The following is a 17,394-nucleotide window of genomic DNA, read 5'->3' as shown; positions in this document are numbered from 1 at the left end:
TGTTCTGAAACAGTAACACTCTTTGGAAACGTTCCCATGCCGTTGCGGTGAAACAGTGAGATTTCTTTGGAACACAACCTGTTTCTGGAATGGCAAACTGCTGTTAAATAACCGGATTACGTTATCCCGAAAAGGCTCTGTACAGTTTTTTAACTGACCAGCCCTTTTAATTTTTCTTTTTTCATGCAGTTCAAGACTCCTGGCCAATCATATATGTTAAATTCTAGTAACTTTTGTTCATAAAGGAAGATTTCATTGGTCCAAGAGACTGTTAAGCAGCTTTTCAAACTTTTCTTCAAGTATGGTGTAACTAAATAATGCATTTGTGAAATATATTTCAGTCCTCTTCTGTTATGCTTTTCAGGACACACCTATTTTTCTCCTGCACCAAACTACAATTTACAAACTAGTCCACATCAATCAAATGCATAGAAACAAGTATGAATATAAATGAAAGTGGGCAGTTTAATTGGAAAAACACAAACACAAAAAAGCTCATGTTGGAAAAAGAAAAAATCTGGTTTCTGGTCCTGGTAATTTAAAAGAAAAGTTGCTAGCTGCAAATGGGCCATTGTTTATAGTCTGACCAGATAATGTCATTTCATGACCAGCAGTGTTGATAATAAGTGATAGATCAAGATGTAAATTCATTATGAGTATGTATAGATCTAAAGGTGGACACTATGCGGTCAAGTTAAGGCATAATTCGGATTCACAAGCTATTTATAATATGAAATTACAAAATAGTTTACAAAATAGTTGAGAGTGTTCTGTGCCCTGTTCTACAATTTAAATCAAAAGATGTGCAGAGGGATATATATATATATATACATAGTCTCAATGATATACCACGAGATGTATAGATTTTTCATAAAATGGAAACGAGGCTTACCGAGTTTCCTTTTATTGACACATTTATACATATAGTGGTGTATCATTGAAACAATGCACATACTATACATGTATTTTATTTATATCACATACAAATACATATATTAGCCCACTGAATGGAGTTAAGATTTATTACAGTCAGCTGTGTGTTGACCGAGTGAATGAACTCCTCACAACCCCGGGTGTGTCCTTTGTGGCCATTCACAATCACCTTTGCATATTGATAAGTTGATTGTTATCTTTTCCTTAGTTTCAATATTTTTTTCTTCACATTGATTAAATCAATATAATACACAGTTATGATTTAAACATGAAAGATGGTTTTAACAATGAAAGTAAAGCACTATAAACACTTGGTAATCTAGCCATTCAAATGAATGATTAACCATTCACGTACCGGTGCATGGAAATTAATGGGGAATAAACACTAAGCAAAATGATGAACCAACAAGAGGTAATTAAAATATTGCAATATATTTACTGTTGATCTAAGCCATTATTCTGCTTTTGTAACAGTACCTCCGACCATAAAACTCAATCTCTTTCTCACTCTAGTCAGTTTGACTCTATTTGTTTGGTTTGACAACGTTTAACATTATTCATAAGTCCAGAGACAGTGTGGGATGACATGAAGGAAAATTGACTGTGCTCTTTATTGCATGGATCTTAGCCCGTATCTTGCAATTATGGTGCAGAGAGAAAGACAGATATATGACTTCGGACATTTTCATATTTAATTAATAATAATCAAATTTTAGAACATTATAGTATGTTTAAGAAACAACAACAACAACAAAACATTAAATATATCACAGTATGTGTACCACGTAACTAAAACATTTACCGTATAATGTCTCTCTCAATCCATATTCCTGCATAGTTTGTCCTTTATGCATGAGAGGGGATGGGGAACATAAAACAGAAACGGTTGTGATGAAAATGTGTACCACATTAAATGCATTTGGAAAACTTGGATTATTAATACATTTATCGTTATTTTCATATATCGCTCATAATTAATGTGTGGAAATTGATCACTGATCTAGATTCAACTGCAGACGCTCACGATAATGTTTATATACGTGTATTATTGCACCACGGGTGATTCACAATTCAATATACCAATAACACTGGTATATCAAATTTCTTGATACCAACATTTTAAATGTCATGTTATTTTGAATGTATGTTGTAGAAATATATATAATAATGTCATCAATTCACTGGGGGTGTGTCTGGAGATGGCTGATCGGTCTAATCCAGGCGCGGAAAAGTCTGTTGCAGTGGGAGTATGGAAGTGCAGGTTGCTGACGTGGAGGTGAGGAACTGCTGTTCCTGGATTTGCGCAGATCACATTTTTCAGCTGCGTCCACCAGTAGTTTCTGCTCAAAGGCTTCAGCACAAGCGTTGACTTGACTGCACAAGCAGACTGGTTAGCAGTGACAGACTCCCAGCTGTCAGAATCAATGCCTAGGTTCTTCAGCAAAGTCTTGAGGGTGTCCTTGTACCTCTTTTTTCTTTTGACCAACGTGGGATCTTTTGCCTTGGTGTAGCTCTTCATAAAATACCTTCTTTGGTAGGCGTTCTACCGGCATGTGTACATCATGGCCAGCTCATGGATGCTTGTCATGCCAGCCTTAGTGAGCACCTCTGTGTTTGCAACATTGTCCTGCCATCTGATTTTGAGTAGTTTTCTCAGGAAGCTAATATGGAATTGGTTCAGTTTTTTTTAACATGGCGGCTATACATAGTCCATGTCTCGCAAGCATAGAGGAGGGTGGGGAGAACACCAGCTGCATATAGTTTGGTGGCAAGCTTGATGCCTCTCTTATCCCAGACATTTGAGCGGAGTCTGCCAAATGCTTTGATGGCTTGGCAATTCTGATGTTGACCTCATCGTCTATGTGGACTGCTTGTAAAAGGGTGCTGCCGAGGTATTTGAACCTGTCTACAATTTTGAGTTTATGGCCATTGACATTGATGGATGGTTCCAGGTAATCTTCTGCAGAAGCTGGCTGATGCAGAACCTCGGTCTTGCTGGTAGAGATGGAGAGTCCGAAGTTGTAGCACGATGTGGAAAAAAGGTCCATGCTCTATTGCATGACTGCCTCCATGCTAGAGTTGAGGGCACAGTCATCTGCAAACAGCAGGTCGCGAATGTTCTCAACTTGACACATATAATGGGATGCGTGTATTTGCTGGAAGACGTTTATTTTTATAAACTCAAGGTAATATATAATTCTGCAGCAAATAAAGTCATTTATTTTTCTCTCCTTTGTTCTGTGTAATTTTAACATAATATTAAGTGTGTGAGTGTGTGATCTGGAATTTTAACGTATCTTTAACAATTTTTTAGTCATATTACTACGATGTCTGCAGTGTGACAATTTATAGTGATGTCTAGCACTGGAGCATCATGCCGCAGACATGTATCATGATGTTCCACCCGTTCACATTATTATGACACCAGGCCGACCAGTCCTAATACTAACCTCTTAATGCTGAGTAGCAAGCGAGGCAGCTGTTAGTACCACGTTTGTAAGTCTTTGGTATCACTCAACCAGGGATCGAACCCACGACCTCCCGCATCCAAAGCAGACACTCTAACCACTAGGCCACTGGAGCGGTAACATAGTATTAAGTAGCTGCTATAATATATGTTTGCATAATTTTGTTTTGCCATGCAGAAATAATAATTATATTTCCATATAATTCATATATGTGGTCAAATTTATTTTGAACACAACTATGGTGACATATTCTGAGGTTTTAAAAACAATATTTTTCATTTTCTTTAATTTTTCCTCTTATCATGATAACTTTATAAAAAAATGGATACAGTTTTTATTATATTATTAAAAAGTCTAAAAGCAGTGAAGCACACTAAGTAAATTAGAAGGACTTGTATTATGGGATCTTTGCATGTAACGCCCTCCATTTTTATCAGAGCTACAGATCCTGTCAAGGCAAACATTTCACAATGATAAAAATGTCAATGGTGTCAGGTTTATGACCTTATTAACAAGATTTCTATGATGACTACTTGTTGTGGCAAAATGAGTCTGATTTTATGTCATTTTTCTTGTGTCCAAAGAGTGATGTTTATTTCTGAAGTACAGGGTTCCAATCCATGTAGGGCTGCCACTTTGTTCAGACTAGATAGTAGACATTCAAGGCCGCCAGGAAGCAACCTTGTGGAGTCTTGAAAATTTGGGTACATATGTGCTTGCGAAGTTTCCATTCAATAACGAAAACATGTCATATATTGATTTAAGATGGAGAGGCATTATAAACCTTGATACAAAAACATTTTGTTCTCTTGCACATTAACATAATAATACTCTCCACCATGTTCATGCCAACGAGTGATTAGAGCAAACACAACGAAATTAGTCAAAGAGTTATAACTGGACTTTTTTGCATTTCGTGGATCTGGCCAAACTTGGACTTCCAAATTAAATCCGTAAGATGAAAACCGGCTAAACAATTTGGTATAGAAAATTTTTGAAAATATTTACCATGAGTAGTTAATGGAATTATTGGTAAACTTAAAAATAATATAGTGGAACAACTATCGGTTTTAATATAAGATGTAATGATGAACTGTCGATCGGTTTAATACAGTTATGTCTAACATATATATTTCTCATCATCATGTAGTTAAGAGAAGCATTATTTATAATAATTAGTATACATGGCTAAATATGACAATTTTTTATATTTTTTCTCGGTTTTGGTGTGGTAAATGGTGATGGTTCTCTAGATTATGAGACAGAAGCATGAATTACCCATTTTCGTCTCATGATAATGACGAAGTTGATGATGATGATTGTGGTGGTGGTGGTTATGATATAAAAAGCACATCAGCAGGCCTGAAATATAACAATACAATTAAAAATAACAAAGAATCGTTAAAATAGAGTGTCTCGCATTTTAACCATGTTATGATCACAGGAAACAGTGGCAAATCCGGGAGGAAATTTTGTACATAGTGTAAGATACTAATCTTTAAGTTGAATACAGCAAATGGTCATTAGGAAATATTTGAAACAAAGCAACCATAAGTGTGGAACTTTACTGACCTGTGCGTGTATCCCAGTCGTTTCTCTATGGTTCTGATAATCATAGCATTCAGGCTTTTCTGCAACATTTTGAAATCATCCGTCGGATTGGCCTTCCACTCTATAAGTCGCAGCTCCTGAAGGTTAATTATTTTGGTTTATAATATTGGTACATTGTACAAGTTAATTAGGTAATTCCAAAGTTCAATCATAGCTGATGTAAATAACAAAATATCATAAAGATGGAATTGTTACCGATAGGTAAGAAAGTAATGAAAACAAATCCACTGAACGTTAATGCCATCACTATAAAAAAGATTTAATCTATTTTATACAATTTCCAGAATTTTTGTGAAGTGCAAATCCTAATGATATATCAATACTTTTTTAAAGTGAAGTAGCTATTTGACCTCTCTGTCAGGAAGAAAATTAGTACAGAAACACAGCAACTTCAAACCCCTAAACTTATATCCAAATAATATTTTGTATATTTAACTTGTATTGTGTGATTGATCTTTGTCCATAATTAAGGGTAACAATTTAAGCCTGCATAAATATTTTTTTAAGTAAGAACATAATACATAGCTAATCTTCTCTCTGCTTTTATTTTATATAGCAAGAATATTATTACTTGAATTTAAACAGGTTTAGAGATTTGGAGTTCTGGTTATTGTTTTCCCCCTTGGAATTTCAAGTCTTCGTGAGTTTTGTTTGGTTGGTTGCTAAATGATCTGACTTTGTTTACAACTTAAAATGTTCAAGAAATGAAATTTGACCTGCATTCTGGTCTCCATATTGTCTCTTTTATATAATTAAAAAGGAAACATAAGTTTTGTATTCCTAAATCTTAGAATCAATATGTAGATGAATCAATGTTACATGTATTCAGTTAAGAGGATTGAATTTATTTCTATTCAAATGATTCACTGTATTTACCAAGTGCTAAGCACATTCAATACTGGAATTTATATTCTATACATTTGAACTGGTGAAAAATCGTTTAGACTATTCGGCGTGTAATTCACAATAATGTACGTGTCTTTAAAATGTGAACTTTTGTATTCTAGGAAGAAAAAATATTTGATTGAATATTATAAAGCTTGATAGTTTTCAGTCTTTTCTGTTACTTAGTTTGAGACCATAGAGATTAAATATAATTATAGATTCTTGTTTAACTCTATTTTCTTCTGAGGGTTGCTTTCAAGTCAATATGACTGTATGACCTTGGCAAACATATACGTACTGAATGACATTTGATGTAGATAACAATCTTACATATACTTTAATAAAATCAGCTTTCGATGGTCATATGACAATGGTGCCATTGGTGGGAAAATATTATGAGAATTCCAATATTATGTAGCTGATATGCCCTACTTTTTAAAAAAACTGGGTCAACCTGACATTATATGGATATAATTTAATGTTGTAATATCCCATCCACCCACTCCTTCAAAAGCTTGAAAATCAAATTGTTCTTTTTACGCTTCATATTATCATGAACAGCCATTAATATCGGCTACATGGCAATGAGTACTCCACATTTACAAACATAACCAGATTTTGAAAATTATTGTGGAGCACATTATACCTTGTTGTCACAACTGATATGAAGTAAATATAAATTCGAGGTATTAGTATAGGAGGCTGCTATGTAGACCTTCAGTGCGCATGTCAAGTTGGGTTCGTATTATGGTTGATGCAAATTCAAATCATTTATTTCAGCTATATATCAGGCCGCTGATATTATAAAGAGACCTAAGTTGGGCCACGGTAGGAACACTTATGGGTGTGATCAATATGCTAGGGGAATATAGGGAAATTTGACACAACTGTTGGTTAGTAGGTGGTCTGATTTAAATTTGTAATTATGATTCATGTGATATATATGCCAACTGGAAATTGAAATCATATATATCATTGTGAAATCTAATGGAAATTGAAATTCTTTGGAATTCTTACCAGGATGGATAGACACACAAAGCAGCCTAATGACAGAGAAACACTTGCAAGTTAGAACTGTAAAAGACTGTTGAATTTGTCTTTAGAATTTTGTAATAAAGTGTCCATTTGTGTGTATCAGTATCAAGTTTGACCATATTTCATGAACACACGTGCATCACTGTATTAACCCTTGTCACAATACAATTGCATTTTATATATTTGTGGTAAACTCTATGCGTGGAAATTATTACTGAGAGAACATTTTCAAAAAAGGAATGAAAAATCACTCTTAAAGCTACATGACAGATCGAAAAACACTTATTTCCATATTTTAATGAGACTAAATTGGAAAATGACAAATAGTGACGGTCCCTATATACATTGCAATCAGCACACTAATGAAAATTATAAGAGCTAATTTCCCATATAAAACGGGTCTGGTATTATGTTATTTTTGATTCAATAATAGTATTTATTTTATACAAATATACGCATACACATACAAAAGGGATACATTGTATAAAATCAATCTTCAAACTATCATGCTTTCACAGATACACACATACCAATGAATATGTACTATAATATAGTAGTATACTATATAACAATTGATTCATACAAGCGCACAATTGAAACAAATGGGGATAAGGTATGCTATATTTGTTTTCACACAAGCGAGCACTTAAAAATACAAATGAGAGTAGGATATCGTGTTTCTTCAAACAATCATTGCCTGTATTCATGAACACCAATATGTATACAAATCGGGGTACATTATGGTATTTTTTACATACAAACATAGCACTACAAGTATAAGTTGGCACACATAAACAGTGTTTTAGTACCACATTTGCTCACACAACGACAAAGCTAGACAGGCAACTACGGTTGCGGTATATAATCATTTTCATACCAGTAATTTCTTTTCTGCATACAAAAAAAAATCTTATATCAATATGAGTGTGTGTGTTGATTTAGATTTTTAACATAGCTTTAACAATGTTTTAGTCATATTGCTACGATGGCTGCAGTGTGACAGTTTATATCGATGCTTAGCACTTAGGGTATCATAATGCAGACCTGTAGCATGATGTCCCACTCAGTCGCATTATCTTGTCACCAGCTCAACCGATCCTAACACTAACCTATTAATGCTGAGCCCCAAGCGAGTCAGCTTTTGGTAACTAAATTGGTGTGTGTATTTATGATATTCATTTTCATAGAATCGTGCGTGGAAAATAAGGGGATTTCTTTTTCTCAAGCAATAGTTAGTTTGCTTAGAAAAAATGCAAAGGTAAACTGAAGTATGGTATAATATAAATCTCATGCAAATTCAGAACTTAAATGGGGTGTAGCCTAAAATATTTATAATACCAATTATTTCTGTCATACAAACACAAATAAATAAGGAATGTGCATAATATTTTATATTACAAGCAAACAGTTACAAATGAACGCAAGTCATTGGATTCTTTAAGGCAATTACATTTATGTTGTAATACACAATAAGTATACATAGATAAGTGGTGTGTGGGGTGTAATATTGTTAACAATTCTTTTCTCACACAAACACACCTATACAGGGTGTAAGGCATGATAAATGGTCTTACTAGCACACAGCTGCACATAAGCATGGAGTAGGGATTGATGTTTGAGTCCTAAAAGCAAGCCGTTTACAAAACAATTGGATGCAGTGTACAGTGTGTAGCATTGAATTGTTTTCAAACAAATACATATTGCACCTTCAAAAGGCGAATTCGTGTAACACATTTTATACCATTTTGCATCCGTACAAACATACAAATCACACATGCATATATGGTTAGGATACTGTATACACTTTAGATATAGAAAACACACGCATTTAACAAAGGACATGTTTTATGATTTTATATTTAAACAATCATTTTGTTTGAGATACAAATACAATATTACACCTATGAATCTGGCCAGGACAATATATTTGTTCCAACAATAAATGTGTATACAAACACAAAATCACACATAGGGATGTTTGTCCAATATAATATCTTCTTCATACTAACATGCACATACACACACAAAGAGAGGGGGCATTATTTAGTTATAAAGAAACAACTCGTAAAAATCCATATAAAGGAATGGGAATGGGCAATATTTTGTAAAACCTGCATCATCTTATGGAACATTATGCCAACATGTAAACAGTTATATTTAAGAATCTGCTTAGATCAAACTCAAGGCTGGGTCTTGAACTCAAAACCATGTAAACATGCTATATCTATAACAATATCATGTTCTATTCCAACTCGTATGCGCAATCGAGTGATTGAAAAGTGTCGGAAAAAATTTACTACACACTCATTTGATATCTGTACTTATGTGCTTATAATATAAATGTAAGTGCTTGAAGAAAAGCTGTTTCCCCATCATATCATAATATATATATATATATATATATATATATATATATATATATATATATATATATATATATATATATATATATATATATATATATATATATATATATATTATACTACACCCATTTTGTGAATGCTTGTGTGTTCGCATGAGAATGATATCATCCACTATCCCCATTTACGTGTCTAATTGTGTGGTTTCATTAAAAAATGATTGTTCGAAACAAATATTATACCATCCTATTGTGGTATGTATATTTGGGTATATGTAAAAATAAATATTATAGCTATACTCCATACTATACACACAATTCTGTATCAGTAATTGTGTGTTTAATAAACAGTATGAATAAGAACAAATGAAATACGCTATAGTCTTATGTGTTTCGTTGCAGTGTGTTATAAGAAACACTAACATAACAATATTCTTCCTTTTCGTGATTGTTTATTTGTTTGTTAATTTTATGTTTACTACCAAGCAAAGTAATATCCCTTTTTAAGCAGCCATGAATAAAATTATTCAGAGTTTTAACAAGTAATTTGCACTCTTCATCTAAATTATCCTAATCTAGTAATTTCGAAATTGCATGTATTGTATAACCATCCACCCCTACTCCCTATAACTAGGACTGAACATTGTGACCTTGTTTTGGTCGACTTTGACACAATGTTGCGTAGAATAATGTCATCCTTCCTTTCAGTCAAGAAAAACGGAATCAGAATTTGCACAGTACTTTGCAAGTTCTGTAGTAGACTCTAAGCATATAGTCATAACTCAAATTTTCTACTCTCTCCTTTATTCTAAAATAAATATGCGTTTGTCATTAAGTGCAATTATCAATCTTGACATAATTTTTATACAGGATTGTAACGATCTTATCATTTAAGTGAAAGTCACTCTAGTGTGTATAAAACTTACATATCTGTAATGTTACCCAAAAAGTAATGTTAAATTTCAACTAAACTTATAATAACATCCATAATGACAATTTCCATACATTGCCATAGTACACTGAACACCAAAATATATCAACATTGAACAAGACCAGGTCCATATGTATACACCGACTACCAAAAAAATCAAAACCTCCCTTTCATAAATTGAATATGAATATATGACTTTCATAAGTTGCTATGAAATTATTTTCATTCAAAACAACAGAGTTCCTGAAAATTCATAATGAAATGTTACATTATCACTCCCTATACTAACAATCTAATGCGGTAAAACGGAGAAACGGTGATAACACACGAAACACGTTTTCAGTAAATGAAGGTAACTAGATGGTTTCAAGAAATGTTGGTGCAATGTAAAGGCTTGTTAAGAAAGCGATTGTTTTGGTTTTATTCATTAGTTATAACTGTCTTTCTTCATGAAAGGGTCAAAAGTAGCAAAGGAAAATAAAAATGACATTTGTAGTCTTTTCAAATTTTTGTGCAGCATCAATAAGCAAGCATAAAAAGGTGATGGAAGGGCACTGCATTTTTTCTATGACAGGCTTGTTAGTGCGCCTCTTGTAAATGTTATTGAAAGTAAGTAATAAGAGACATTTCAGCTTATGTAGCAAACAAATAGTTTTGCCTTATGATATACAGAAACTTTATCCTATATTCAAAAATTATCGAACTGTTCACATTGAATCATATAAATTTAAGAAATGAAATAATACACTGACATTCTACTTAGTTCTCACAGAACCCAAAGCATATGTATATATTTATCAGAAGTGAAAGATTTTTAAGGAAATGTTCTTTAGGATTTATCTTTCACTTGTGATAATAAATAAACTATAAATTCAAATGCTCACCAGATCTGCATTAAACTGGACAAGCTGCCAATCTTCAAACTGTCCATAAGAGGCCCTTAGCTTTTCTTTTGTATTTTCCAGCACAGTTTTCCTTTCAGCTTTGGGGATCAAGTCCCATTTGTTGCACACAAAGATAGCATTGCTAAGGTCTTTTGCATGGTTATCTTTCGAGGTAGATACTATCGCATTAATCAATCGCTTTATCTGAAACAAAATTGTATTTATAATTCGCAAGCAAAACAGCTTTCGTGCTTTACTTTTCGCATAAATAAAATGTGTTATAAATACATATCCTGTTCTACTTGTTTCATCATCGAAAATCCACCGTTTTTGAAGCTACTTGACAGCATAATAAATATTGCTGGTCACAACAAACACTTCACCTTTAGTGTGGCATATACCTTTGCATTACTAGCTGCAGACTCACCAGAGAAGTTTATCATTATCATTATTATATGTGTGGCTTTAATCATGGTTGCTACAATATATGCACTTAAGTATCTCTTTGTAGTGTAATATGGTGCCTCATAAAAATATATGTAATAATGATAAAATAATTTTGTCAATGATGAATTAATCATCTGGAATGATTCCACATAACATCATAGAATTTAAAACATATTTAGTTTAATATTGTCTAGTATGATGTTGTTTTACTTTCATATTAGAAGTGAGAGAGCAGAAAACGGTCAATATGTGCAACATGTTTCATGAATGGTAAAGTATGCGTATCTTGAAAACTAATAGACACCTAAAATATTTTATGATTCACTGATTCATTGCCAAATATACCTTTAGCATATAAGCCGATAAGTTCATCTCAAAGTTTGATCAAAGTGGTACATTCATGTCATACATTCACCCTCAACTTTTCTCTTTCCATCTTTATTGTGTAGCTTATACAGTTTTTGTTGCATTTTGATCTTATTTATTCTACTTTTAAGTTTGGGTTTGGGTTACAAAAGTAATCTCTTTTAGCGATTAGGAAAACATTGGCAGAGAAAAATATATTGAGAAATGTAGAGAATAATCTGAGAAGTGTGTCTTCCGAGCAGGCATAAGGATTATTTTGCAATGAACACTGCAGTGTAAACTGGAAAATGTTAACTACCTGCTGCATCTTTGCTAGAAGATTATATTAAATTCGATGGTAGGCCTGAGAGTGAAACAGTTTTTCCAATTCAAGGTAACACAAGAAATATCAAGCTATCAAAATGTTTTAATATAAATTAAAGAACACTCTTGAATGTTCTTGTGTCTAAGATCCACTGCTGAACTGTTCTACGTAGCTGGGCCTTGGCACCTAAAGGAACATTGTCCATATGATTTCGTTTTAATAGTGGGAACAATGAGACTATGAGCATCAGAAGATGAGTGTAAGTTTCTAAATGGGATATACCCTTAGGTGAGGTAAGATAGTTATATTGGACTTGAGCAAGTCAGGTAAATGGAGCCTATTGATCAGATTTTGTGTTTAATTCTAGATCGAACTGGTAGCCACGGTAAATTACAGAGAAGTGGGGTCTTTGTTCAGGTCTTTGTACTATAAGGATAATACAATCAGCAGTCGATGAGGACATGGCTTTAAAATGCAAGAATGAAGGCAGTGTAGTTAAATGCTTTAATTGCAACTCGTACATTAAATCGCTCCAAGTTACAACTATACAGTGTACATAACATAATATGTTTTAAAGCTTTTCAGGCACTAGTGATCTATTGAATCTGACACAGGTGCTTTTGTTTCTTGATAGTTTACGCTTAAAAGTATATGGATTCATATTGGTTAAATCAATACCACCAAATCTTTAAACATATCTACATCAACAGAGTGATAAGAACATTGTGATGACTTTAAATGTTCAATAATTATGCGGAAGAGATTTAATGATTTATCAGCCATGATACAAGTAGTGCAACCAGTAACACGAAGAACATACGGGATAACTAATATTCACAAGTATTTTTATTTAATCATCGAGCATAATCCGACCAATGTGGCAAATGCTTCGAATACTAATATGATATAAAGGGAATTTTCTGGTGGACTATAAACCTTTACAATCACCAGTACAATGGTCACACAACTAAACAATGATATCCAATATGCAGGACATGATTTTAGCCTCATGAAGGATTGTGAGACATATAGCCAGTTAAAAGAATACCATATATATTAACATTTATTTAATCTACATGTGAATATAACTATGTTTTCTCTTGTTGGGTAAAAAAAAAATTACGTTCTATAGATGCTTTCAGTAATGTAGCCTAAATAATGAGCAGGATTGGGTTAAGCTCCTGGCGTATTGATACCTAATAGTTATAGTAGAATATGAAGTTTCCTGTACAGTAAAGTAAAGTAAAGTTGTAATAATAGCTTGAAAGGAACAATCTCCTTGAACGTGTATAATGAAAAATGGCAACCGGATTAAAATATGTTACTCGTAAACATACTAATGAATACAATGAAAATAAACATTGGAAGAGCAATATCTAATGATAAAACACTTACCCAAAATAATTACCATCGCAAATTACAATGTATTTGATTTTAATTGAATTGAACAAAGAATTAGGTATAATAACGTTTTGATGAAGTGAAGTCAGACACTGCAGGGTTAATGAAAAAAGATTACATATACTTCATGATTCGAATGAGAGCTAAAGAAAACTAATCGGTTAGTCTAAGTTTAAAGAGCCAGAAAAACCATTTTGATCACATAGGAATAGGACAAAATCTCAACAACACTGACATCCAAACCCTGATCTTCTATGGGTGTTTTTATGTATGATGCTTACATTGTTTTATAGTTAATACACTGTTAACGTATTTTATTCCATTCCTTGTTAGCTGAGAAAATAGTAATTATATCAGTGTGCATTGCCTAAAATGGAGACAAATATATCACAATGAGTTAAGAACCTCATTCCAATACATCTCTGTATGATATACCCACTGAGCAACATTTGCTGTGAACAACCTTGCAGAAAATAATTATAAAGTCCAAGTACTGCAAATCAGCTGCATTGTTTTATTGTACCATTTCATATGAAGTTACAAAGGTATATCATAACACAACAATGGGGATTAGTCTGGGTAGAAAGTTTGTAAAGGATGTCGCCAGATCCTATGGAAAAATGATCATTCAAGTTGATAGATTTATGTCTGATGCAAGGGTTACTAGCATAGAAATTGTAGCATGTATGTCACTAACTCCTGTTTTGTTTTCTTCTTTATAAAATAACTAGTTTGTAGTTTCTCTGTTTTATCCAACATTTACAACCCTGCGAATTAAGTCTTTCGGAAGACTTTCCATTGTCACTTCATGTAGTGTTATTACTGAGTTGATGCAAACGTTTTCATTCATTTGCTTCTTCCAATTGACACAATATTAAAACGAACTTGATAATCATGTTGCTTGAATGGATCGCTATGTTGGACAAAATTATTTTGAATGATGTACTTGATTCTCAAGACCTGTTTCTCTCACATTTCCAACCCCTGCCCCCTCCCCTCTCTGTGTCTGTCTCATAATTTAGTTTTAACTAACTTAATTCAATATATCTGTTGATCATTTTCGGATTGTGTATTTTTTGTTTGAATTGTATTTTTACAAAACCTTCGACTTTGTTTCCCTTCAAGCATCATATACTAAAATCAATCTGCTCAAGGTAGATTTGTCAAGGTTTCATACTCAAAATTTCATCACAGGTTTTATATGTTTTATGTTATTTATGGCATATATATACTTACAAAGTATGTAAATAAATGCTCCATTGCATTACGACTCAGTTTACTACATTATTGTTATTGATTGTTGACACCATACTAATGTGACTATAATACAATATTAGTTACGTACTTATTTATTTCCTGTCATAAAACTTAGAAGAATGAAAACAAATGTGTTTATCATGTGATGAAACTTTCTAATGTCGTCATGCACTTCAATTGTCACTTCAAGGACTTATGCACGATATGCATGCATCAATGCAAGTCATAGACTAAAATAATTAAATGCATCTAATTATATAGTGTATGAGGTCCTTGTTGTTTAAATTATCATAGCTTGCTCATGATTTCCATGGAGACAAATGATAAAAATGATTTCATATCAAATCTAAACTATTTTAGTTTTTATTTAAATTGAATAATCAGTACCCAGAAGTCAATATGATTCCGGATCATTGCAATATTTACAAGGATGAGCAATAGTGCAGGGTACCTTGAACAATTTTGTACGGTGTTATATCGCGATACTTACCACGATATTCTGCAATTATCTTTTGGACAAACAATTTAATTTTCTAGGGCTGGTGCCTAGAATTTTTTAGGAAAATTTTCGTTTGTCAATATATGAAAATAAAACCTGTCCTGAATTTTACCAAAATGACTCCCTATTATACAGATTATACTATTTGTAAAAGTAAATAATATATTTCGGCACAAAATAACTTTTCAGTCCCTTCTCGGAAATTAAATGATCTTCAGTCCCTTCTCGGAAATTAAATGGTCAGTACCTTATAGTAGATTAGTTTCCTATGTGCATCTTGCTTGTTGTAGACGTTTCAATCTATAACAAATGTAACTGAAGTGGGATGATTAGCTTCCACTATTGTTATATATGTCTAATTTATATTTTTGGATGAACTTTTGTCTATGATTGTAGGTCACTTTAAAAACAGTATGTTTGCAAACATTTGAGTTCAAGGCAATTATTGTTTGCAATTAAACTGGCTTCTCCTTTGGACTGGTTATTAATTTAGGTCAAGTGAAAATGTGTATCAGTAGTGATTCGATAAATAATTAATTCCTATTTAGATGAATCTGTTGGAATGGATTTGTGATCAAAGTTTACAGTTATGTAACTGAAATCAGATATATCTCAAAAGGAATTATTGTTTGCAAATATTCATTGCAATTAATAAAGGAAATCAGAGACTTTTGGAATAATATAAACATTGGATTTTTGTGATTTTTTAAAAAGTCATTCTGGTTATATTTTTTGACTTCAGGATATTTATGATTATTTGGCTAAAAAAAATTCAGAATACTGTAACTGTCTTTGAATTTGTACTTTCTGTTACATGGAAATAAATTTGTCCTTTTTGTTACATGAAAATAAATTAGTTTCCTGTGTATATCTGCTTGTTGGAGATGTTTTAATCTAACGACTGAAACTGAAGTGGGATGATTCAACTTACCCTATTATTTTGTATGTTTAGTCCATATTTTATGATGAAATGATGATATTCTGTCCATGATTGGAGGTTGAAAGTCCGATTACAGTCACTTCAAAACTATAATGTTTGCAAACGTTTGGTGACATTTATTAAGATTTTGTGGCTTCACTTTTTCTGTTACATATTAAAAGACCTAGAGCAGAAACTATACATCTGACAGTCTCTAAAGAGTGCTGAAACTGAATAATATGCCTTGTACATTATTGATATTTGAAGCATGGATACGTTGAATGGTATACTGTTTATCAGATAAGGCAGGAACACATAAAACAAAAGTACTCAAGGAGCAAGAACATATATAGTCAGCAAGAGACATTTCATACAGTTCAAACAGTAACTGTTCTCTTGGAATCTTACGAACATTTGATGTCATGCACATTAATATCCGCTACAAAAGGACTAAAAACGACACTTTTTGCAATTCGAATGTTTGTTTTCTTAAAAATTTTTCCGGTTGTTCATTCTGCCTGAACATCTTTCACATCCCATTTCGATCTCACTTGATGAGTGCCAAACATGTGAATAAAGGATCATAAATATAATTATATTTGAAATATTCAAATCTGATTTATGACACGCACAACTGTTTAGGAAACAATATAATTTTTTGGAACTTTTTTCTCATGAAAAATGAAACATGCTGTGCACATAATTAAATTCTTAAGAAGATTATTCAGAAATTTTGGTAGGCTCCTTATTGACGGAATCTATCAAAGAACTGGTACTACGAAAATGATGCAGTGTTACGTATCCATTGACAAATCTTCGTGGTAAACCTGAATACAGACAATACTGTAAACTGACATATATATATATATATATATATATATATATATATATATATATATATATATATATATATATATATATATATATATATATGTACTCTTATTTTACAATGAATTCTAATAAACATAGAATATTTTGATAATGTACACAATAATGCCTCACGATATTTAAAGTAGTTTCTACTTTTCGGCCAAGAAAATTCCGCAAAGATATGACTATCTTTGATAAACATGGGTGTCTGGCAACAATTCCCAC

General features: G+C 32.6%; 1 protein-coding gene across 1 annotated transcript in view; it reads right to left on the bottom strand.

Annotated features, from left to right (window-relative positions):
- LOC149786589 (uncharacterized) overlaps positions 1 to 14,639 on the bottom strand; it is a 43,620-nt gene extending 28,981 nt beyond the window's left edge. Inside the window, exons 1-3 of the mRNA XM_089975952.1 lie at positions 14,571 to 14,639; positions 11,107 to 11,310; positions 4,974 to 5,089 (exon numbers count right to left, since the gene is read on the bottom strand). Of these exons, the coding sequence (XP_089832078.1) occupies positions 4,974 to 5,089; positions 11,107 to 11,310; positions 14,571 to 14,639 (389 nt within the window). The remainder of the gene's footprint in view (positions 1 to 4,973; positions 5,090 to 11,106; positions 11,311 to 14,570) is intronic.
- Positions 14,640 to 17,394: the final 2,755 nt, after the last annotated feature.

The sequence above is a fragment of the Sinohyriopsis cumingii genome, chromosome 12, assembly GCF_028554795.1.
Source record: "Sinohyriopsis cumingii isolate HCF-2022 chromosome 12, ASM2855479v2, whole genome shotgun sequence".
NCBI lineage: Eukaryota > Metazoa > Mollusca > Bivalvia > Unionida > Unionidae > Sinohyriopsis > Sinohyriopsis cumingii.
The sequence above is the reverse complement of the archived record's forward strand: the minus strand, read 5'-3'. Positions and strand labels throughout refer to the sequence as shown.